This window comes from Endocarpon pusillum (genome assembly GCF_000464535.1).
Source record: "Endocarpon pusillum Z07020 unplaced genomic scaffold scaffold1792, whole genome shotgun sequence".
NCBI classification, from domain to species: domain Eukaryota; kingdom Fungi; phylum Ascomycota; class Eurotiomycetes; order Verrucariales; family Verrucariaceae; genus Endocarpon; species Endocarpon pusillum.
In genome coordinates, this window is record NW_006916078.1 from 13,371 (window position 1) to 37,400 (window position 24,030).

Here is a 24,030-nt window from a genome sequence, read left to right on the forward strand (position 1 = left end):
GTGCATATCAACGTCTTTACACATCTTCTTCGAGAGAGGACATCATCAAGAGTAGACTGATCCAAATATTCTTAGATTATATATCCTAGATGCCTGCTTATAGAGAGGTTGTTGTGAGAAGTTTTCCAGGTAACCTTATTTGAGCTTAATTTTTGCGATATACGCTAATTGAGGCATTGCCCGCGGGGTGGATATAGAGAATATACCCAATCCAAAAAATTCTCTTTATAAAAATAATAACAAAAGAATCAGAAGAAGCTCAGCTACGCACTAATACAAGTCTCACAAATCCTAGATTTTACATAGCTCTCTAGTTGTTTGAGTAAACAGATTAGGTGTTGCAGCACTGGCAGCTCTGAAGCATACGACAAGGAATTGTAACACTTTTGCAATGGGCAATATCGGCTCATTGTGTACTCCTGTGTCATCTGGCTCTCTGTCCAATACAGGCGGCTATTGCATTCTATAGGTTGCTAAATGACTAATTAATTCGAATCAACACGAGCTCTACCAGGATCAGAACAAGGTTGTATCCTGGAAAGGCTCTGTGCAAGCAGTGCAAACAGAGCGTGATGTAGCCACCATGCATGTGGAGGAATACTATCTGATGCATCAGTGGCAGAGCTTCAAGATCAAATCTGCTGCAGAAATAGAAGCCACTAGCGACGACCTCTACACAACGCTCATTGAAATCCCCAACCTTTGTAATGGCGACAGTGACGAGGGAACTGGTCATGGTAGGTCCAGGCCCATAGGCACTAGTCAGACCAACTAATACCCAGCTTAACCCTCGTGACCTGAAAAGGTTTTCCTGAGAGGGTTTACGTTGACATGGAGCAAGATATCAAGTCAAAGACCAGCGTTGTGCTGAAAACCCTTCTCGCTGTACGAATACATGTTAGCACTCCGTGCTGTATTGCCCTATAAGGTAGGACAAACTTGTTCTAGCATGAGTCGTATTCTTCATCCAATGTTCTTAATCCGCCAGTACGTTCGCCTATCGTACCTCGGTTGTCGTCCGACATGTCTTTTATCCCTCCCTTCTCCCTTTCTCTTTTCCGATCAGACTTCTCGCAGTACCGCAGACCCAGATGTTGGGGCCTGTCACTTCATCCCGTAAGGCTTCGTCTGCGTTTCTCTCTCTTTCGTCAAGCAGCTGGCAGACCTTTTGTTCAATCTCCTTCGCCACAGCTCTATTGCTGCTGATGGTGACAATGGATCGACACCAACCATAAAGAAAGACACTCTTGTTGATTTCACTGAGCCCTTTGGCCACCTCTGACATCACTCCAGCGGGAATTTCGGACTTGTCCTTTACTAGCATCGCATCAGCATCAAAATCGACAACCCGAATCGGTAAAAGTAGTCCGACTGGAACGTCGTGGTCGGAGAAGTCTTTCAGCCTAGCACACAGCTCAACCTCAGGTAGTTCCTTGTATTCGCCTTCACCAAGGATGATATCAGCCCTTGCCTTCTCTGCTACTGTACCCATTGTGTGCACAATTTCCCTCATTCGCCGGGCGGCGTGCCAGGTACATTCCATTTGACGTCCGACCAGGGGAGGGAAGAGTTCTGATTGTAGAAGTAGCGTCGTCTCTTCTGATTTAATTTGCCGAGTGATGGCAGAATGATACTTGCCCTCTGGTGCGACGGGCAGATTTTCGGATCGCAGATGCGAGATATCAGAAATCAGGGCGAGAAGAATGGTGCAGTCAATATTAAGAACCGTCGATAAAGGCGGATGGGTGCGTGGGAGCATGCGTGAAAATATCGAAGAGTGGCTGGAATCCACGGTTGGGTTCTGCCTGTTGAAACAACTTTGCATTTCTGCTGCACATTGCACTTCGACACCAGTCTTCCTGAGATCTTGAATCACAGAGTCGATCTCTGGTAATCGACCTTCAAATATCCTGGGCAAAATGAATTGTATTCTCGGATGCCGATAGCGAACTCTGACAGCACAAGCCGCTTTTATCAGATCCTCTGCCAATCGTACAAGTTCCAGGCGATAGGCCTGACAACGGGTTGCGCCTGGAAGCGTTCCATTTTCAACATCGGAATCACGGTGATCTTCACTGGACTCATCATCATACCCTTCCCAGCCTTCCTTGGCCATCTCGAAAAGCAGCCTCTTTTCTGTGATGGTAGACACCTTGATCCAAGTCCCACCATCGTCTGCAACAATGTCTGCTGCAGCTGCATCCTTCCTTCTTACGGTCTTGCTAGCTATACCAGCTTGTCCGAGTGACACAGAATTGTGATTAGGTGAGTCCTTCTCATCCGCCAGGCTCACGGTCCGAACGCGACGATTTCTCATTCCCAGCGCTATTAAACCCTCGCATCTAATTGCCACTTGCCAAACCACCTCATAGAAAGGTAAATTAGAGCTCTGCAGAACATGTAGGCGTTTGGCCTCAACTGCGTCGTTCTTGTCATCTGCGATCAACCCTTCATTGGAAATGACATTAGCAATGCGTTCCAAGCTTTTTGTCTCGGATTGAACACCCAAGAAGAATTGGCGGATCCTGACAGTGTCCTCTTTCCTCTGCGATTGCAGGTATGATTGGAAGGCGGTCAGTTCTGCCAGCAGGAGCCCAGCACGATGAAGAAGGTTAGCATGCACAAATTTGGAGGATGTAGGCTCATGTTCAAAGTGTGACTGTTTCTGCGTTTCGTTTTTCACGATATTGGTGGACAACATTGGAGATAAAATGGTTGTAGCAGAATTCGACGCTGTGCGGGAACAAGAATGAGTACGTATCGTAAAGTTACCTCCGAGGTCTTCTCCAATTGGCCATGGCCGAGGCAGCCAGATCAAAACACATAAAAGTGGATCCTTAGAGAATGTTGCCATGCTGAATGAGCCATCACTGGAGTATTTTGTGCGGGAGATCAAACATCTTCAGAGTAATAAGTTTTAATTTTGGGCCAAGTGAACAGCCCCATACTACGATTTCGATTCTCGCTCCTCAAACGCCAGCTAGCTCAAGGGGTATCATAAAAGCCATGCCACGCCTGCAATGCCAGCAAGAAGTCATTCGTGAGATTATTTCTCCCCATCCCTGGTCTCTTGACTTGGCAACCACATGCAGACCTTTGTGTCTGCTGATGCAAACATGTTGTATCTCGGATTGCATTCTACAATCGCACTTTTGATACCTCTACTAGGCAACCGGGAAATGGGCTGCAAGTATTCATGACGGCCTTCCACAGCCTGATGTGTATCCCAAACCAATATATCCGGGTGATCTCCAGTGCCTCCTATGACGTACCGACCGTCTTGAGTGAAGCAGGCATCTCCCTGCCCCAATGGTTTTCCAGTCGTCGAGACAGGTGCAGCCCTCCCGGTGGAGCCTGATCTGCCTGTCAGGAAAACACTGACTTTCCCCTCAAACGCATCGACGACAAAGTGGCCGTGGTAATCCGTACTCAATAGGATGCTCTTACCATCATTCGAAAATTCCAATCTTGTCCAAGCTCGCCCTTTTGTAGACGGAGTAAACCTATCTTCCCACTCCATCATTTCGAACGTTGAGAATGGCGCTTTGTCAAAATTACGCACATCATAGAGCAATATTGAAGAAGTTGATTGGGAAGCAATGGCCATGACATTGGCAGACGGGTCGTAAGCAGCGAGATATGGCGTTGCCAACTTAAGCTTGCCTGTTGGGTTTCGAGACTTCAGATCCCACAAACAGACTGTATCGTCTGTCCCGCAAGACAGAAATCCATCACTTCCTGGAGATAGCGTAATACACGTCACTTGAGAGGTATGGGCTGTAAAGTAGCGAACGTAGCTCTCATTGTGTAATTCGAGAAGGCGAAGCGAGTCGTCGACCTTGGTAGAAGCATAAAGTACTTCGCGTGAATGATGCGTGAAGCGTGCTAGGTGGATCCCATATTTTTTGCTCGGTACAAGTTTCGTTCTCTTGCCCTCCTTGACATCAAAAATGTGCATCGTCTCATCGGCAGAAGCTGCAACAAGGTAGTCGCCTTGATCATCGAAATCGAGGGAAGTAACATGGGATTCGACAGGCTGACCTTTAACGATGTGTGTGAATTGCTTACCAGAAACTTAGTGCGCGCCCTGCAACAACATTGGAATAACTCACCCTAGACGGCCGATAAGTCTTTATCACATCTTGAACCCTTTGCGTTACTGGTAAGGGTGCCTGCCCATCATCCATGGGAGTCGCCATAGTGTAAATTTTGGCGACACCCAACGACCTGGAGTAGAAGTTATTCTGTTATTCGTGTTTTTGATTTCTCAGCTTACTAGAGGATGATTGCGGAGTTTAGATTTCGGCTCCGATTGCGGGCGGGCGGCCTGGTACCTTTTTCCAACAACTTTTTGGAGCGCAGGCATTCATGTCAGTATGCTCACGCATCATGTCCTTTCCTATATTTCCGGGCTTCACGGGTCGTCTCCCATGATCACATAATACTTTGCTACTCCCTCGGAATCCCAAATCACTCTCCATGCTGAGCGCGACACTAAGGTAGTCGGTGCAAGCTGGCTGATATCTGCATTGGACGGAGATGTCTACCACTTTTGGGTATGTAGCAACACTGTGCCGCACAATGATCGCATGCTAACTCCTATCGGCCCAGAGCTTTCATCGCTGGTGGGATTGCTGCATGCGGCGCTGTGACAGTTACCCATCCATTCGAAACTGTCAAGATTCGGTTACAACTACAGGGGGAATTGCAAGCCAAGGATGTCGCTGTGCGGAAGTACAAAGGTGTGCTCCATGGAGTCAGCGTGATCGCACAAAACGAAGGACCGAGAGGACTATTTCGTGGCATTGGTTCAGCTTACGTCTATCAAATCCTTCTCAATGGGTGTCGATTGGGTTTCTACGAACCTCTAAGGAAAATTGTTACACAGGCCATATTCAAGGACCACAACGTGCAATCGCTTGGAGTCAATATCTTTTCTGGCGCAGCATCTGGTGTTCTTGGAGCAATGGCTGGATCGCCGTTCTTCCTCGTCAAAACTCGTTTGCAATCCTTTTCACCCTTTTTGCCAGTCGGCACACAGCACAAATACAAAGATTCGATCGACGGGTTGAGACAAATCTATGGAGGCGAGGGCGTTAGGGGTCTGTATCGAGGAGTTGGAGCAGCGATGGTCAGAACCGGGTTTGGAAGCTCCGTTCAGCTTCCCACCTACTTCTTTGCCAAACGAAGATTGGTAAAGCATCTCGGTATGGAAGAAGGCCCGGCACTACATCTTGCCAGCAGTACAGCAAGCGGGTTCGTGGTCTGCTGCGTAATGCATCCACCAGGTATGATGGCTCAAGGTCTTCTCGTATTCAACTAACTTTCGGGTAAACAGATACAATCATGTCTCGAATGTACAACCAGACTGGGAATCTGTACAAAGGAGTGTTTGACTGTTTGTATAAGACTGTGAAGACAGAGGGACTATTAGCCATCTACAAAGGATTCTTTGCTCACTTAGCACGCATCCTACCACACACTGTACATCTTTCATATGACGTCCCCCAGAAGGAGTGCATGCTAACAGTCAAACAGATCTTGACCTTGTCGTTGGCTGAACAGACGAACAAATTGGTTAGGGTCTTCGAATTGAGACTTCTGCCTGAATCTATCAAAGATAAAATCTAGGCAAGGGACATTCTGGGCGTTTTCGATGCGCGGCGTTGACATTATCTCCATCAAATCGGATGCATATCGTGGCGTAACTTTCGGATGCTCAACCAGGAACACCGCTGTGCTAAATTAGGAGGTGACGCAATTCTGGGCTTTGAGGGTATTCTACCCCTTCTAAAGGGGTACCGAGTGACAATTCAGGGTTGCTCGAATAGACTCGTAATCGAGATGGTAGCAATAATCATTATTGACTGATACGTATTCTGGGTTCCTGTGCTAGATCACGCCCATGCTCGTCGCTTTCATTGCCCTGAGAATGCCCTGTACCGCATGAACTACTCCGATTTGGCCCAGGAACAGTGCAGATGCAGGTCCTTCTGTCGGTTCGATTATTTCCCAGCCCCTCGACACATCTAGCCCCAAATAGTTAGCGTAGGCGACGCGAGCGCGCACGGGCGCGACTTAGAATCATTCATTACTACTTTCGCGGACTCACCCACTTCCTTTGTTTCTACATCTTCCTCGCCCTCTTTACGCATCACACAAGATCATACTGGTGCCAGCTTTCTTCAATCGTGACCCATCAACCATTTCAGCTTCGTCTTCACCAATGACAACTCAAATCACGCCGTCTAAAAAGGTTGGATCACTCAAAGCTAACCCCACCATTTGCTAACATCGTCTATGAGCAGGCGGCCAACAGCCTGTCTAATCTCAAGATGAATGACTCCCCTGCTAAGAAGATCGACTTCTCCTCCATGGATAAAGAAAATATTCCTGCTACCTCGCCAGTTCCCTCAAAGACAGAGGAGTCAGATGGGAAGAAGTCCATTGTGGAGAAGGTGAAGCCCGTCGACACACCCAAGGTCGCCCCTGGTATCAAAGCGCAGGAGATGGATGAGCCTCTTCTCCAAGAAAACCCTCACCGTTTCGTTCTGTTCCCCATCAGATATCATGAGGTACGCGTCTATGATTACGCGACCCGCGTTAAGTGGTTGGTAATAACTTCAACAGGTCTGGCAGATGTATAAGAAAGCCGAAGCTTCTTTTTGGACAGCAGAAGAAGTCGATCTGTCAAAAGATCAGCACGATTGGAGTGAACGTCTAAACGATGACGAAAGATACTTTGTCTCCCACGTCCTTGCCTTCTTTGCTGCCAGTGATGGCATTGTCAATGAGAACCTCGTTGAACGATTTTCAGGCGAAGTTCAGATACCCGAGGCTCGGTGCTTCTATGGCTTTCAAATCATGATGGAGAACATTCACTCGGAGATGTACAGTTTGTTGATTGACACATACATCAAGGAGCCCAAACAAAGACAATACCTGTTCGACGCCATTGACACCATTCCCTGCATCCGCAAAAAAGCCGACTGGGCTCTTCGATGGATTTCGGACAAGGAGTCGACTTTTGCTCAACGTCTTGTTGCCTTCGCAGCCGTCGAGGGAATCTTCTTTTCTGGCTCCTTCGCCTCTGTCTTTTGGCTCAAGAAGCGTGGCCTGATGCCAGGTCTCACCTTCTCAAATGAGCTGATCTCTCGTGACGAGGGTCTGCATACAGATTTTGCCTGCCTCTTGTTCTCCCACCTAAACCACAGACCATCAAAGCAGGCGGTAGAAGACATCATAACCCAGGCAGTCGTGATCGAGCAAGAGTTTCTCACCGATGCTCTGCCATGCGCATTGCTCGGCATGAACTCTACCTTGATGAAGCAATACATTGAATTTGTTGCTGATCGTCTACTTGTTGCGCTTGGCAACAACAAGTTTTACAATGTTACGAATCCCTTCGACTTCATGGACAATATCTCTCTTGCTGGCAAAACCAATTTCTTCGAGAAGCGCGTGGGTGACTATCAAAAGGCTGGTGTCATGGCAAGCACCAAGAAAAACCAGAAACCCGAATCTGGTGACCAGAAGACCGAAGCATTGCCGGAAAATGGCGGAGATTTCACCTTCGATGAGGACTTCTAGATTAAGATACCGATTGTGGTGTAATGGCGTCATGTGCATTGGATGGAGTTGTGCGGGAACGGTACAAGATCCTCACCTTCACAGTATGGCTGCGTCAAGTTAGGGCAGTTAGTGCTATCGGAGATTTGACCTTTAATCTGGCATTACCGTGTCAGACCTTCATTGGGTATAATGCTGCTATACATAGAATGCTATGAGCATTCAGACATCAATCCAGTCTGAATTATTCATCTCGTCCTCTTCTGACATATGACACAGTGTCTGCTGTTGATCCAAGTAATCTGGACACCCCAACCTACCTCCCCAGCAAGCCAATATGCCTGGTATCCTCCCCATTTCTCTCTTCTGTCGCCAACTGCTGCCGCATATGAGCAGGCTCCTAGGCGATGCTGCCCAAGTGAAATACATGATACTTCTCAACCCTCATAGAGGCGGAACTCAGTTTCTACTTATGAAACTCACACGTCGGCAGTATCTGCAGCTACAGCAAGTAGTCCTCATTTCTTGCCTTTCTTCTTCTTGGCCTTCCCACCTCCACCAACTGCTTCCGGGACCTTTTCCATCTTCGCTGGCATAGCGGTGATATCCATACTCTGCTCGGTCTTAGCCTCTATTGTCTCCACGCCGACAGCTGGGACACTTGGTTCTTCAGTTATCTCCCCCTTGGCCAACTTGCCGAGACCTGTCATCAATCTTCCCACTTCCGCCGACTTGTTTGTTTCATATTTCAAGCATATCCCAGACGTGGTCTCATAGGTTTTGATGGTGAGTGTTGCAGCATGGGTTTGGTGCTCGCGCCCAGCTCTTCTCCTACCTGCGGTGTCTGAAGAGGTATCTGGCTGTCCTGTAATTTCTCCTACTGAAAGCTTTGTTTTGCGCTTTCGTGGCAGAGAGTATTTTGTGGTGATACGGGTTGTGGTAGGGTATGCTTGAAGCAAAAGGGCGGACTGATGCAGGTACGAGTTCACGTTTGGGAGGTAAGGCATGTTGCAGGGGTGCGTGTTTGCTGTTTGCTGCTTGCGTAGTAGCCAGAAATCGTTTAATTGCAGTGCCCTGCTTGGGCCAGCTCGCGTGTTGGTCGTGATCTCCCAAACGACAAGGATACACAAGTGGCCCGAATAAGATGTGTGCTGCCAAGAGCACGAATGTGAGCTCAGACGGGGAACACTTAGTAATACAGAGTTGTGCCTCAAAAGTCATCAATATATGTTAAAATTAGAGCACCACTTACACATTCGATCTAAACTTCAGCGTCACGTAATAGTAATAAATGTGTTATATGGACCCCTTCTCCTTGGCCCCTAGAGCCCTCTTTAGGCAATTTGACGTGGCTCAGAGACCTGTATCAGTTGAGCTTCAGTCGTCCGGCCCTCTGACCATCCCTACGCCCCTACTTTTACTCGTCCTCGTTAATGTATATTGATAACTTTTGATGCACGAATCCGTACTAGAAGTACTTATCAACTAGTTCTTCGTAAAATTATTTTGGTCATAGCTAAGGACAGAGCTATTTTCCAGGAATCTTTGAATCATCATGTTTGTAGGGCATAACTGGGTCACGAAAGATACCTGTTTAATTTGTGCACGTGATCCCCTTCTCACGTAAAACTCCTCATCTCACACAAGGCCCACGAGACCAATAGCTCCAATTTGAAACAGAGCTACTCTCTATGCACGCTTCCATACATCTTCTTGCTCAATACAAGCGTCTATTACAGACTCCTATCAAGATTAAATGAAATGGGAACAGAATAAGCCTGGGTTGCATCACCAGAACATACGGTGTTACGCAATTGAGATTACCTTCTCGCCCATTTTCTGAATTAACCCATACATTCTCCCGAGTAAGCCTGATATTAAGCAATTTGACCTTAGTGTATGGCCTGTCTTTACATTATCATTGCTATAGTATAGGGCTGAGCTTGCTATGACTCCGCCCCATGCCATCCTGACTACTTCTAGTTGTGGCATGCGTCAACCACGTGCTTTTTCTGTTTCAATGGAGTCCTCTTGAGATGTTTGATTGCGCGTTTCTTCTTCTTGAAAACATCGTTGTTGGTGCTCAAGTCTCGACAGCCCACAAGAACCCATTACAGCTTGAAGGGCCCTCTGCTGTCGATCAAGCTATGCTTCAGTATACGCAGTGGATCCCGACTTCATTTGTCCAGGCACTCGGACAGGCCAAGGGCATTGCCTTTGCTGTGTATATGGTGACGTCTGTCTTGACCCAGGAATATGCCACTATACACATGCCATGCACGCGGGGTAGCGGGTATTATTTGGCGGATTGTAGGGATCCAGCATATTTGGATCAAGGATGTCCCGTGCAGTGTAGTATGAATCAGAGCGCTGACAGCTGGGGACTCATTACTGACACATGCTGGGTATTTGATCAACAGGATCCTGACATGGTCTACAGCTCAACCACGAACACCTGGTCTTGCTGTGGTGTTAATCCTACTGGGACAAGGGCTTGTCACGATCCGACAGTCTCACGAACCTTCCAAAGTCCATCTACAGAGGACTTGCTCGCGGCTTTCAACAGCTTGGGACCATCGTCGTCCTTATCACCGTTACCCACAGCACCAAACATAACCGTCCCATCAGCAAGTATTAACTCAGAATAGATCTCCAGCTCTCCGACAGCAGCAGCTTCTTCTCCACTTTCAGCCTCGGGCTCCTGCTCCGCTCAGTATTGGCACTAAAGCCGGGATGGGCGTTGGTTGTGCCATTGCTGGCTTGCTAGTTGTTCTGGCAGGGACATGTGCAGTCATCGTAACAAAGAGGCACCGAAGAGTATAGCGGCCTGGGCGAAATGAGAAGGGTTGTCTTGAGTCACATCAAGGAGGAAGGGCAGAACAGGATTGCAATGAAGTGAAACGCTGTGTCAAGAATGTATTTGTGTCAAGAAGTGGGTGTGAAACACATGGAGTAAGGAGTGTACCTGAATTAGAAACCCATGAAAATAGGCGATATCCCGGAAATGGGATCTTGAGAATTATGGATGTTTTTGTAGGTGGAGCAAGATCAAGCCGGTTGTGGATTTTGTTGTTCAAACCTCAGACTCACTGCCCAATTTTCCATACTTGCTGATTACCTTCTTGATGGTGCCTCCTTGGTCTCGTTTTATCCCCGTGAGCCAGTCGGTACTGAAGCGTTAGTCCATTAAATACAGCGATGAATTAATTCCTCGAGGACCTAATTAGAGACTTACAAATTTGCTTGTTATGTAAAATCGTGCTACTACGGTTCCGTAGCACATAGCTTTATGTCTTATAGATTAGTGCATTGATATTCTTTCCAGACGTGGTGCCCTTCAAGAACTCTTGCGTATATGATGATCCTGCATCACTGCATTTAGTAGCCTGTGTAAAGTTAGTAGCTCGGCTTGGCTGCATAGTCCGGAGGTCTCGCAGCTACGACGGGGGGAGGCATAATTATTGTTAGTCTGGTGCTAGTAGCGGCTAGTTCTTCTTACCCTGTTGTGATGCTGTGATTTGTTATTGCAAAGCTTGATTGAAGCATGACCATTCAAATGAGCTAAAATTTTACTTTTCAGTCTGATATGAGCTTAGCTGTTTCGTACAAAGAACGTTTTGGAGTAAAGATACTAGCGCTAAACTAACAATAATTCATGGACCCCCCGTAGTACATTACTAGTACGGCGCTCTTTAGTGGGAGAACTCCGGCTCAAGTCGCGACACAAATGGGAAATTTTGAGACATGGAGGTATCGATTACCTCTTCCTGCCGATACAAAGTCGAGTAATCCTTTCCAGGCATTGTCGAGGGCATGTCCCTACCTCCCAAGTTTAATCAATGTCTAAGATCTCCTTTTACGCCTTTTCGACCCTTTCTTTCCCGGACATATTCTCATTCGCCAGGAGTGAGGGCTCATGAGCGACCGGTTCTCAGGTACGCTCAACTGCCATCACGATCACTTATTGAGGTTGGACCCAACGCGGATAATGCTCGCACTTTTATACATGGCCTTGTGACAGCAAACACCGAAAGTTTGCAGTACACATCGTCCAGCTATTATACTGCCTTTCTGAATGCTGGTGGCCGAGTCCTGGATGATGTCTTTATATATCCACCTCCGAGCAATTTCGAACCCGGAACTGGAGGCTTGCGAGGCCAGGACGAGCCGGATCAATATATGATCGAAGTCGATAGGGAGAGAGCTGATGCCCTCATCAGACATTTGAAGAAACACAAACTGCGTAGGAAATTGAGCTTCCGTCTGCTAGATCAGGAGGAAGGTCCAGTATATGGGATCTGGGCAGATGAGCCAAATATTGACCCTTTCACGGCTTTGAAACCCACACTCGAACCACTTCGGAGCTGGAAGCTTGATCAAAGACCAAATATGGGAGCACGATGCATACTACGGTCAAAGGCGGAAATGGAACAATTTTTTGGCCCTCCTAATGCAAGCTTTGAGGACTATACAATACACAGAATGATGAATGGGATAGCAGAGGGATCAGCAGAAATAGTACCCACCTCTGCGTTGCCCCAGGAGAGTAATCTTGATCTTTTGGGTGCAATCGACTTTCGCAAAGGATGCTATCTAGGACAGGAGTTGACCATCAGAACTCATCATACTGGGGTTGTACGTAAGAGAATAGTCCCAGTCCAACTCTATGATAACGCATCGCCAAAACCCGCGACGGCCGATGCTCCAGAATACATCTCCACCGCGAAGTTCACATTGCCTCCTCGGCAATCTGCTATATCAAAGGTATCCGCTCGCAAAGGCCGAAGTACGGGAAGATGGCTTGGTGGTGTAGGCAACATCGGACTGGCATTATGCAGACTGGAAATAATGGCCAACATCAGACTGACAGAGGAAACTGCGCTCTATGATCCCGAGGAGGAATTCAAGGTGGTCTGGGATGAAGAGACGGAGACCGTTCAATCAAAGGAGCTCAAAGTCAAAGCTTTTGTGCCACGCTGGATGAGGCTGGGTATCGCGGAGAGACTGAAAAGTCTAAAAGGCCACCGTACCTGACATCGTTCTAAGGAAAAGCCGTCGTGCACTGATATCCAAGATCAGTAGAAGAGCAGAGCAACCCGACACGCAGTGAGAGTCTTCTTCATCTACACACGAGCATTCGAAGACAGTTTTGAGTACGTCTAGTCGAGCCATATCTTTGGTTGTTCTTGAGCCTTCTTCATTCGCAGAGCAAGGCTTTCGAAATAACGAGCAGCAGATCAGGTGTAATTGCTACGAGCATTGAAGGCATTCTGAGTCGAAGGTCGTCGCGTGGTGATCATCCTTCTGCTTCTTGGACTGTTAGCATCACGGCTGTGGGACCGAAAGTTGAAACGCAGCAATTCAACAGCCACACATGCAACAAATTCTTTGCACGACAGCATCACCCAGATCATCAATTCGTTTAACTCGAAGTAGTCTCGACACCAACTATACCTGCAAGATATGCGGCCATAGTCCTTTTCATGGCCGGTCATGTGTCTGTAACTGACAATGTTGGTCAAGATAAGGAAATTAGCCGATTGAGCACCTCTTCTCTTCCCAATCTGACGCCATTCACAACACTCTTCAGAAGATAGCCTTGCTTCAACAGAGCTGCCTATGATGGCGTTGATCTATATGTTAGTAACTTCTTCTCAGAAAGTTCTCTTGGCCTCCCATCTTAGATATACATTATACATACTCAGTGTTTGATCCTGATCGCAATTCAGTCACAGGCACCCAAATTTTGACTTCCCACCAGTAGAACTCAAGTCCACGGTAGCAAAACTGGTACGTACTTATCATCTAACATAGTGGAGCCTTTGATTTCAGCTGACTTTATCAGCTGCCAACCAAACAAGATGTCAGTGCTCTTTGCAGAGTCTAAGTGCTTTCACTTTGTCACAATCCCAATCCTTTACAGTGAAGTCGCTCTTCCAGTTCCGGAAGATCGCCAAGCTGTTCAGTACTTGATCGAGTACTAATGCGGAAGCTGCCGGGTTTCGGTGCACGAGCAGCTTGTCCGTCGTCACTTGCAACTCCTATGAACCTGTCATTGGAGATTCGAATTCGGAACTGACGCCGAGCGAGAGGATGGACGACGGAGACGGTAGCATTCAGCCTCACAAGAAGAATAGATTCTCTCTGATCGCAGAACACCTCTCATTGGTCTTGAAGGCTCTGCTAGCTCGCCTGTCCAAAGCACAACGTCTTCGCACTTCAGGTGAGTGCAGACCAGTTGTGTCGCCCAAACAACATAGTACTAATCCCCATAGTTTTATTTTCATTGGTTGCCACTGAGAACAACCTCCACTGAACTGCTGTTTCGGGACCATCACCCTCCAGACCCATGAATGGAGACGAAGCCGCCTGTGTATTCTGAAACAAATTTCTGGTGAATTATCCACCCCCGAATCTTTATTGCTTCAGCTGCAAATTTCTTCGCTCAACCAAAATCCCGAACCCACCATGAAATTTTCTGCCAAGACGTGCTTCATCAAAGGCTGCATAGTCCCAGAGTCGGCGACCTGGCGAGCAACACGCCTTGTACGGGTGGGGCAAAACACGATACAGGTCTGTCTTTGTAGTCGTTGAGTAAGGCTTATGTGGAACTTCTGAAAGTTCGCCAATCACCTGCGTTACGATCACTGTAGCCGATTGCAACACCATCAAGGGTCATCACGATGCCAATAATGTTCAAAGCTCTACGACCTTTGGCACTGATTTCCTTACCTTGTGCAGCCAAGCTCTTCAGTACTTATCCAACGCTTCTACGCAATCTTTTGGATTTCGGCTACCCGGACTGAGAGAGTTCTTCTACCGGAGCAGCAAAAATTACGGTTCACATCTCGCGGATGTTACTAAATTGTTGCCTTCGTTTGCTGGCCTTGAACTGATCCCTGTCCTCTGTGAAAGTGAAAGTATGGGCCCTGCGAGCAATCAATTCCTCAGACCAATCATTCTTGCTTATGGAACAGGTTTAGAGGTCATTCTTTGGCAAATCAGACTCCCTAGAATTGTTCGTGGTCAGGATTATGAATATTCCGCGTTGCAGAGCGATCAATTCGAGTACATTCAAAAGCGTTGCCCTGCCTTGAAGCAGATCGGCATGCTCATACAATGACCTCAGGGATATCGTATAAGTGAATGGTGATCTCATTCTAGCATTAGGATGAGCAACTGCTAGACCAAGACACTACAGACCAATGTTCACTTCCCTCGAGATGCCAAAGCTTACAACGGTCCATATTCATAATACACCTGAAGTGGATGACGGAACGGATGTAGAACATGACAATTTGCGATTCATACCAGACGGAACTACGGTCCTTCTTTGATCAGACGGAGAAATGGTTTCTTGTACCGACAGACAGTCGCCCCTGAAGTGTCAAGTGGTAGGTCCATTCAGTGATCATTTACTCCAACGCAGTCATTACACCACTGGTATGTCATGCTTGAGCGCTAGGGCGCCGACGATATTCAGCATGTATGGTATGCAGCTGACCTCGAGTGAGTTACCGGTTTTGGCTGGAGCAGCGGAAGTATCGGAACCTGAAAGAGCTGCAATGCACAAAATGACAATTTGAGAATTATTGGCTCTACATTGGATTTGCTAGGGTGTGCTGGCATAGGTACAAGCCTAAGAGATCTAACGTCGAGGTTGATGGGACTAGCCACCAAACCTGACCCGATGCGAAGAAGCTATGCGACGACTGGGTCTCACTTGCTTTCCAAGTCCAAGTCGCGTCAAACACTGATATTCTCTGTCTATTACTTCTTAGAGCTTTGAGCAGGGGTCCACTGGTGTTGAGCTATGGTTTTGCGTTAGATATAGGAAGCATCTTGCATCATGATGTCCGAGCAACATTCTGCCGGCAATTGAGCCTCATTCCCAAACTTAGCTAGATATCAATACGAATGCTTCAAAGTGGTATGCATATTAGAAGTGCCCAGGTGAAAATGTCATTCGTGCTACAAGCCGCGATGCGTTGGCTGAAAAGTTCGTGATATTCCTTTCTTAACCTGTCTAGCCAAACACTGAGGAATACCTTCAAAACAGCATTTCTCTTCTCACCTTTTTATTCCCAATCGCTGCGCAAGAAGAGATTTTGGCGGAATAGAGAGGATAGTACACTATACGGTCTGGGTGCAGCCTCGGTCATCTATACCTGCTGCCGATACCCAAGAAGGCTCGCTGCTAATGTCGATCTCAAGTACCAACCCTACGGCTGTATCTTGTGCTTTCTCGGCCCATACTGGAGACAATCGTTGATCGGCGCTAGCTTGCTCGTCTTGAGTGACTTGCTGGCAGTGGATAGACATGTCGAGGCTTTTTTGGGGGCAATCTCTCAGTAGAAGGCTCTGTTTGCGACTTAGCACCATAATAGCAGTTGAGCGCACTGTTGCTTTATGAATGAGGAGCCGGAAGTTGTTGTAAGGATATCATTATGTTGTCAGCTGGCGTGCTGAGGGTTGATGGATAGTAGGTTAATGCCAGGCATAAGTCAGAACCAGAAAGCCTTGACCAAGCTCCTTCGCTCTGTATAAGGGAATGATTGTCGGGACAGTACGCTCCTTCAACCAGGTCCTTGACCGTTCCCTGCCGGCTTTTCCGCTTCCAATAGCTTCCTCTTCTCCTTTTCCCTCTGTGCCTTCTTCAACTTCTCCAGTACTGATTGCTCGAAGCTCGAACCATTTCTCGGCGACTGTTTAGCATCGGGGCCCGTGGGCCCCTCTGAAAGACTTGTCTTCGTCGAAAACGTGAAGTTTGGCACCTTCTTGTGATCCCTGAAGCCATCGCGGTCTTTTGCCTTCTTCAGGCGCTCTCGCGCCTCTTTTTCGTCTACTAGCCTCTCCTCCTCCTCAAGCCTCTCCCGTTCTTTACTCTCCATCATCGCTTCCTTCTTGCGCCTATTCTCCTCCGAGATCCTCCTAATCTCCCTTTCAAGCTTTTGTTCTGGACTCTCCTCTTCCCCAGTCCTACTTCTCTTCACGCCCATCACTCCCACCCCGCCCGGGTACTTTGCATCCCTCTCCCTTCTCTCCAACTCACTAACCATCTTCCGCCTTCCCGCATCCAACTTTTCGGTCTCTGCCTGCCTTCGCTCCTTTGCCTCCCTCGTCTGATCGTACAGTGCACGGATCTTTGGGTCTGATAGGACATCATGCGCGATCTTGACAAGCAGGAATTTCTCAACATTCTCCGGCGTAGAGCCGACTTTATCCGGGTGGTATTTCAGAGATGTCTTGCGAAAAGCGGATCGGATCTCTGACTCGGTGGCTGTAGGTGGGAGGGACAAGAGAGAGTAGAAATCGATAGATGAGGTTGCATGTGTAGATAGGTCGTCGTTAGAAGGCATGGCGATTTGGCTGAAAGTGAGAGATGGAATACCAAGTCTACTGCTTGTGTGTCACAAGTGGGGTAGCGATATAATACAGGTGCATCAGCATAACCATGGAGTTGTTCTAGCTGCCGTGTTTGAGATTGTCTTCGGAAAGATGGACAAATCCTTCATAGTGTGAAGGGGGTCACACGATCACAACATTTAGAGTTTTATTTTGATTGTGTTATTGAGAAGACTCTTGGATGCCACTCCAGTACACTACACTCCACACCGGCTGGACCGTTTGAACAATGGTTGGCAAGACCCTACTTCCACGGCTTCACTTCGTTACGAGTGACACAACATCTAATCCTCGCCTCCCTTAGAATACGAACCCTCACGTCCTTCTCGTCAACAGGAAAATGATAGGGCGCTTCGAAAATGCAAGACAAAATGCTCTTTGAGCCTGAGCATGGAAACTAATTCATAATTGGCAACAAAGGAAAGTTCTTCCCAGGGCTCACTTCCTATTCAGCAGCTGAAGTGATGGAGTTCTGTGCTCGCGGCGTCTCAGACAGAGGCTCTGCTCGAACGAAGCCTTTTGGAAGAATTGACATGAGGTATCTGACGCTACACCTGTCCGTCTGATTCGAAGTTTGCAACGCGTCCAAGGTCGCTTCATCGTCCCACATTTGATCTGAAGACAAGCGTCCAGTCCCTTTCTGGGCACCTACCATCCTGAGCTTGTCGGTCAAGCTGACCGGATATTGTTTTGGCCCAGTACTTCCATCCTTATTGAAGTATCCGACACTCTGAAACACGCTCCTGCTGACATGTACAGGTACTAGCTCCATGGGCGTAGCCCTGTGAGCGATCTCTGAAAAGTAGAACGTGCCTAAAGTGTCCACCTCCTCTCTTGTTTCTTGTTCTTGCGCCGGCTCCTACTCTTGCTCCTGACCGCGTACATGATTGCCAACTGCGGCGTTTATTGATGTGATTGCGTACGGTGTTATGGGCCTGATGGCTTGTTCCATTGGTGCATCCTCCATACCATACTCAGCCCTCACCTACTTCCCTATGATTCATTTCGCATTGAAAGACACACCCAAGCTCATCACCGCTACGACGAAATGAGAAATAAGGATTTTTGCTCCCGAAAAATGTAGTCCTAGTGAATGTGTACCTTTCCATTCCTGGAAAGGAAAATGCTGGCGGTGAGATTGGTCCACGACACGCATCACACCCGGCGTGACAGTACCATGACTCCATCAACAACGGCGTCAATAGCGCATCTTTGTTCTATCTTCCGCCTAGTCGGTGGGACAGTCCTAGATGATGAAGAGAACGTTGGAACAACAACTTCCATGGCAAGTTCATTCGCGGTATAGATGGCGTCCTGCAATGTTTCGGATCCGAATTCTTTCTTCAGGGAGACTTTCAGCCTTTGCTGCTGTTGTGTTCTGTCGTGTCTTGATTTTAGGTATGTGTTCTGTGGAGGTCTCATTTCCGCCCTCCCCTCGACGGCCCTCCTCTCACCATCACCACTCCTATGACCCGTCCCCATTAGTCAGTTTCCCGCCATCTCATTGATCGTACACTCCGGTGCGGCTGACAACTCCGAACCCTTTCTGGACTTGAGCCTGAAATTTGTAGTTCGAGCATGCCCAGTTGCGCGTCTTCTGCACGACCGAAAATAGATAAAAGCGAATGCTACCATCATGATCGTTGCCACACCTAGTCCAGCGCTGAGTCCTGCTGCTAGACCCGTATTCGATTGACCATGGTGAATCAGGTGCAAGAGACGAGTTTTGCCAATAGCACGTAGCTGAGACCTGGGAACGATTAGCCAGCAAGAACGATTAAAAGAGCGTGGTTGAGACTGAAGGAAAGCGAATCATGTTGCCAATGACCGGTGTTCGTGTGTGTAGGAAGCACGATGCTCGATGCCTTGATATGGCTCGATATGTCCGTAAAAATTGTGGGAATGCCGCATGGTGAAACTTGAAATTTTAAATGCCATTATCAGTTACTCCTTCTTACAAGGTTGGAAGCATTGCCACATCCGCTGTCGGACTGGAAGCATCCAACCGTGGTCTCACAACTCGCTCCGACATGTCTACGCAAGGCTAAAACTTCGAGGATGCTCATGATGGTATCAAGGAGCTGTAAGAGTGGGTATCGTTTTTCAAGTGAGGATGCCATTCCCCAATTTTCTTTCTGTCATTGGTGTGGAGTTACCTTGATGAATAAAGGTGCAATCACCTAGAGCACCTTTGCGACGCTTTGAAGAACAATCCTTGTGTCTATTGGCGCATGGGATTCATTGACTTAAGCTGGGCTGGATAGGGGAGAACGATCGCAAGCCCAAATAGTACGAGGTATACTTCATTGAATTCAGGCTCTAAAAGCGACATTAAATCTGTTAACGCACCTCGGCCCGGAGGCCCGAGGCCCGAGGCCCGGTGAAACAATTAGTGTCGCACTTGGCACGGTATAACTGACGAAATAAATGAGAGTTAAGACAAAATAGATCACCCTATGTTCCATGCCAGCTAATATGTCATCAGAAATCATGCCAAGAGAGTCGCCAATTCAAGTTGTTTCACCGGGCCTCAGCCCGAGCCTTATAATCCGGCCCCGAAAGCTCTCCCACAATGCCCATACTTGATCCTCCAATCTAGGAATCTTCCTGTGGTGATATACCCTTCTCTCTGTAGAGGCAGTACTGCTCCTAAGGTAAGAATACCTACAGGCATTGTCCTGTGGATTTGGTAAATAGTATACGACATGGCACTCCATCCTACCGCTTCCTTCCCAACTCCGGCTGAGCTAGCTTTAGCACTCCTTGTGCTCAAATCGAAGCCAGTCGAGTCGTCTTTAGAAGGTGCTCAGGCTTGTGTGACCTTTGCGATCGTGGACTAAATCTCTCCGCTCGCAGATTATATCTACAGCCTGCGGCGTTGTATCTGCCCTGGAGGTCGAACCCCCCGAGGGCGCCTTGACAGCTGTGCGTTCTGGAGGCAGGCCTACGAGAAATCAGAAGTGGCTCATAGTGATCTTCTCAACAAGCATCATGAGCTTGAACAACAGATTGAACAGCTGCGCGGTGACCTGCGCCAGTCGAGAGCAGATCATGCGCAGGCTGGGCTAAAGAGGAAAAGAAGTGTGAATCAAGCGACGAAACAGAGCACCAATTGCAAGCCCACCTCCGCAGATGCAGACACGGGTGGAACGCAACGACTAGGTAGAGGCTTAGAAGGTACGAATGCAGATCTCGACAGCAACGACGACCTGGGTGGATGTAAGTTGCTTCGCAAGTCCCTGGCACTTCGCTGACCATGATCGCCGCATCAGCCGCTCTTGCCAGAAACCTCATTGCTCTTCGACGACTCCTTTCTGCGCGAAGGTTAGACAGCAATGCTCTTGCAAAAAGCCTCAGCAGAACATGTGCAGCAGCAGATGTATCGCTGTCTGAGCCAATCAGAGCCATTTCTCTCGGATCGGCCAAAGTCGCAAAAGCTAAGGAGGTAGGTGAAGCTACATTAGCGGGTCTCATCAAGACCTCTCGTGCTTTGCGCCTTTGCTATCCAAGTTTGCTTCGAGCCGTGGAGAGGCTGTCTACCCAGGAGAGTACCCACCAGTGCTCTGTCTATGCCGTCGTTCAGCTGTTCCAAGAAATACTAGGCCATCTCCACGACATTGCGGCATTAGCAGCAGCCAGAACTCTCGACGGCTGCGGGTCTCTTAAGCAGAACAAGACACGCACCGTCAAGCAGCAACCCATGGCGACGCTAGATTTCGGTGAAATATGCAGGTCTTTAGCCAAGCTAGCCATGTGTTTTTTCGAATCGCTTGATCTGGCCCTACCTTCACACAACAAAATTCTGGAAGGCCTAATCTGCGTGTTCCTGGATCATTTGGGCTCATCACTCTCTTTGAGCATTTTTGCTGATGTGGAATCTCCTGCGTCTAAATCTGCCCACCTTGGCCTCCTTCCACCTTGCGGTCTTCTGGACACGTTTGGCGTGGACCAAGAAACTGCAATCTGCACAGTGCAGCATGAGGCCAGGTATCTTGTCACCATCCTTCGCCAAGTTATGCTCATTATTGACAAGCAACAATCTCTCATACTATCTAACTCTGTTTCGCTCCTCAGCTTGCGAAAGTCTCTCACCATAAGCAACAATACTTTCGCTACCAAAATTCGAAACAAGTTGCAGCACACACTTCTTCGGGGTGTTTTCGGCGATAATGATGAGTCGTTCAAGGAGGCAATCCGAAGACCTGACACGAAGATTGTTGACGACGATGTGGATGTCACATGCAATGGACGAGAAGAAGTTGGAGAGTGGTTCGTAGGGGAGGTGTGGGCGCTTGTAGGGTGGGATAGTTTGCTGGGATAGGGAAGGTCATCTGTTTGGTCTTGCACCTATCTCTATGCTTCATGTAAGGCGTGCATGCCGTTTTTGCCGCCTCGAACTCATATTTCTAGACCAAGAATTTTGATAGCATTTCCTCCTAGTATACCTTCTACGATATCCTCATTCTTTTCAAATGCTCCTGGGATTGCGGCGTAGTTCGTACCTACGCTTGGCCATGCATCCGACTCTGCTCCTAAAGGTGGGAAGAAAGGATGATCTGTTCCGAATATAACCCTTTCGACACTGCCAGCATCCACTGCTGCTTTGAGTCCAGGCTCTCCATATATCACAGCATCCAGATAGATGTTCGTCTTGAGTATCTCCCAGATATCCCTTTTCGGCCCTTGTTTGCATCCGCCGTTGGCAATGAACTCTCGCTCATGCTCGACGCAAGATTGAAGGCGCCCAGCTAGGAAGGGTAGCGTCCCTCCCGAATGTGCAAGAAGCATTTTCAGATTGGGAAAACGATCAAAGACACCAGCCAGAAACATGCGTGAGACAGCAATTGTGGTCTCAAGGGGAAAGCCCAGCGCTAATGGCAAGACATGACCAGACTTCGCAACGACTTCTGGGCCGCCAAACGCCGTCTCGGGAAGACCGTAGTGCGGATGTAAAAAGACCATCGTCTCCGTATCCTGTAAGGCTTGCCAGATCGGGTTCAGAGCTGGATCATCCAAGCCTAACCCAAGACCGGTGGTTCCCATAATGACGCCCCTAAGGTGACGCAGGGTTTTCAGTCTAATTATTTCGGCACGATTGTCGTCTGCCGAGGCCGAAAGAGGAAGTGTGCCGAATGCGAAGAGTTTACAGATCGAACTTGACGCCTCTTTGTTGAACTCGAGACATGCCTTTTCGAGATCATCGTTGACCGTCTTTGCCCATTTCGGCGATTCTGAGCTAGGAAGAAAGTCTAGCCAAGGATTGGCCAGAGACACGACCGAGACATTGATGCCATGTAAGGTCATGAAAGTGCGCTTGATTTCCCAGGACGAGTACGAAGCATCTATGGGTCGTCCTCGATTCTGAACCGGCTTTGACTGGTCATCGTCTGAAGGGAGAATGATGAGCCGTGGATCGCCTGCCGTAGGTTTGTGAATATAAGGAACTTGGTCTCGAGAAGCAAGGAGCTCGATATAGGATGGTGGGTAGATATGTGTGTGGATATCCACCACGACATGCTTGTTAGAGATCATGGTGGAAGCCCTGCAATCAGAACGCTTCAGTGGCAACGGCGTTGAGAGCTGAGTAGCCTAATTTATTTCCTGTTACGACAAAAGAAGGTTACGTTAAGTACAAGAGTCTAGCCAATCAAATGGTGCGTTGGCCTTCAGTCCTCATCACCCCACTTTCATCCACCGCGGCGGTCGAATTGGCTAAGGCAGATAAGTATCGCAACATAGTCGATCATGATTTCAGAGAACAACTAAGCCTAAAATCCACATGCACTGCAATTATCTTCACCTCAACAGCTATTATTCGTGAATTGGAATCGTGGAGCTAGTGCCCCAGTCCCGCCCATTTTGCCCCTGAACTAGGCGGCTAGGCATACTCTTTGGAGTCGATCATGGTGGTGACAACCATTGGAGTGGAGAAAGATGATCTGGTCATTCCTGTAGGGAAGAAAATTTACTCAAACCTTCACAACTTGACACGATGGTAGATTGTTGACTTTTCCAACTTCGTCCATGGTTCGGCCGCTGCCAAATTAGCAGCCGGGGAATCAATATATCACGCTTTCAAGACCTCTGGATTCGTTTACCTACGTAACCATGGCATTCCATCAGGAACCGTGTCAGACGTCTTTGCCAGATCAGCAGAGTTCTTCAAACGGCCTCAAGAGCAAAAAGACAGTTTGGCATGGACCACTCCAGAAAGTAACAGGGGATATGTGACTTTTGGGAGGGAAAAGGTCACGCAGTCGTCTGATATCAGAGAAGTATCCAAGCTTCGTGCGAGCAATCCTGATTTGAAAGAGTCCATGGAGATTGGAAAGGAAGGCGTCCCAGATCAACCTAATCTATGGCCAGAAGAGATGGATGTCGAAGGTAAAGTGTTCACAACTACCATGAAGTCGTTTTTCTTGACATGCAACGAGCTCCATGTCAATCTGATGAGGGCGATTGCGTTGGGAATGGGGTTGGACGAAAACTTCTTCGATTCATTCACTAGTGGTGCTGATAATACTCTGAGATTACTGCATTACCCACAAGTGCTCAAGAGCGTTTTCAAAGACAATCCAGACCAAGTTCGGGCCGGTGAACACAGTGATTACGGTTCTATTACGCTTCTTTTTCAAGACGATGTCGGGGGCTTAGAGGTCAAGACCCCCCAGAATACGTTCGTGCGAGCCAAGCCGATTGATGGTACCGTGGTGATCAACGCCGGAGATCTCCTCAGCAGATGGAGCAATGATGAGATTAAGTCGACAAACCATAGGGTAGTGCAACCTCCTGCACAAGAAAAGGATGAATTGGAAATGTACCCTGCGAGGTACTCCATCGCCTACTTTTGTAATCCAAATTTCGAAAGCACTATCGAGGCATTGCCTGGAACATGGGAGGAATTGCCCGAGGGAAAGAAGTATCCTGCGGTGAACAGTGGTGACTATCTTGTACAAAGGTTGACAGCTACATATTGATCAAAATATGAGGAAAAGGGGCTCGCGTATTGGCAGATTTGGTCAATTACCTTTCTTTAGCCCAATATGCTTTGTACAT

The 24,030-nt window shown here is 48.0% G+C and overlaps 9 protein-coding genes across 9 annotated transcripts; 4 read left to right on the forward strand and 5 right to left on the reverse strand.

Moving 5' to 3' along the window:
- Positions 1–1,030: 1,030 nt before the first annotated feature.
- EPUS_08279 (uncharacterized protein) lies at positions 1,031–2,701 on the reverse strand (the record flags this gene model as incomplete). Its single annotated transcript, XM_007802805.1, has 1 exon — positions 1,031–2,701. One exon carries the CDS (start codon positions 2,699–2,701, stop codon positions 1,031–1,033), a length of 1,671 nt encoding a protein of 556 aa, XP_007800996.1.
- A 345-nt stretch (positions 2,702–3,046) lies between these two features.
- Positions 3,047–4,199, reverse strand: EPUS_08280 (uncharacterized protein; the record flags this gene model as incomplete). Its single annotated transcript, XM_007802806.1, has 2 exons — positions 3,047–4,063; positions 4,113–4,199. 2 exons carry the CDS (start codon positions 4,197–4,199, stop codon positions 3,047–3,049), a joined length of 1,104 nt encoding a protein of 367 aa, XP_007800997.1.
- Positions 4,200–4,539: 340 nt separating this feature from the next.
- Positions 4,540–7,590, forward strand: EPUS_08281 (uncharacterized protein; the record flags this gene model as incomplete). Its single annotated transcript, XM_007802807.1, has 6 exons — positions 4,540–4,556; positions 4,612–5,288; positions 5,339–5,484; positions 5,539–5,577; positions 6,309–6,575; positions 6,631–7,590. 6 exons carry the CDS (start codon positions 4,540–4,542, stop codon positions 7,588–7,590), a joined length of 2,106 nt encoding a protein of 701 aa, XP_007800998.1.
- A 497-nt stretch (positions 7,591–8,087) lies between these two features.
- On the reverse strand, positions 8,088–8,576 carry EPUS_08282 (uncharacterized protein; the record flags this gene model as incomplete). The annotated part of the gene is made up of 1 exon (XM_007802808.1): positions 8,088–8,576. One exon carries the CDS (start codon positions 8,574–8,576, stop codon positions 8,088–8,090), a length of 489 nt encoding a protein of 162 aa, XP_007800999.1.
- Positions 8,577–11,382: 2,806 nt separating this feature from the next.
- EPUS_08283 (uncharacterized protein) lies at positions 11,383–12,603 on the forward strand (the record flags this gene model as incomplete). Its single annotated transcript, XM_007802809.1, has 1 exon — positions 11,383–12,603. One exon carries the CDS (start codon positions 11,383–11,385, stop codon positions 12,601–12,603), a length of 1,221 nt encoding a protein of 406 aa, XP_007801000.1.
- A 3,542-nt stretch (positions 12,604–16,145) lies between these two features.
- Positions 16,146–16,928, reverse strand: EPUS_08284 (uncharacterized protein; the record flags this gene model as incomplete). The annotated part of the gene is made up of 1 exon (XM_007802810.1): positions 16,146–16,928. The coding sequence occupies one exon, from the start codon at positions 16,926–16,928 to the stop codon at positions 16,146–16,148; it is 783 nt and encodes a 260-aa protein (XP_007801001.1).
- Positions 16,929–19,679: 2,751 nt separating this feature from the next.
- EPUS_08285 (uncharacterized protein) lies at positions 19,680–21,295 on the forward strand (the record flags this gene model as incomplete). The annotated part of the gene is made up of 3 exons (XM_007802811.1): positions 19,680–19,776; positions 19,831–20,193; positions 20,247–21,295. 3 exons carry the CDS (start codon positions 19,680–19,682, stop codon positions 21,293–21,295), a joined length of 1,509 nt encoding a protein of 502 aa, XP_007801002.1.
- A 77-nt stretch (positions 21,296–21,372) lies between these two features.
- On the reverse strand, positions 21,373–22,506 carry EPUS_08286 (uncharacterized protein; the record flags this gene model as incomplete). Its single annotated transcript, XM_007802812.1, has 1 exon — positions 21,373–22,506. One exon carries the CDS (start codon positions 22,504–22,506, stop codon positions 21,373–21,375), a length of 1,134 nt encoding a protein of 377 aa, XP_007801003.1.
- Positions 22,507–22,877: 371 nt separating this feature from the next.
- EPUS_08287 (uncharacterized protein) lies at positions 22,878–23,951 on the forward strand (the record flags this gene model as incomplete). Its single annotated transcript, XM_007802813.1, has 2 exons — positions 22,878–22,925; positions 22,974–23,951. The coding sequence occupies 2 exons, from the start codon at positions 22,878–22,880 to the stop codon at positions 23,949–23,951; spliced, it is 1,026 nt and encodes a 341-aa protein (XP_007801004.1).
- Between the last annotated feature and the right edge of the window lie 79 nt (positions 23,952–24,030).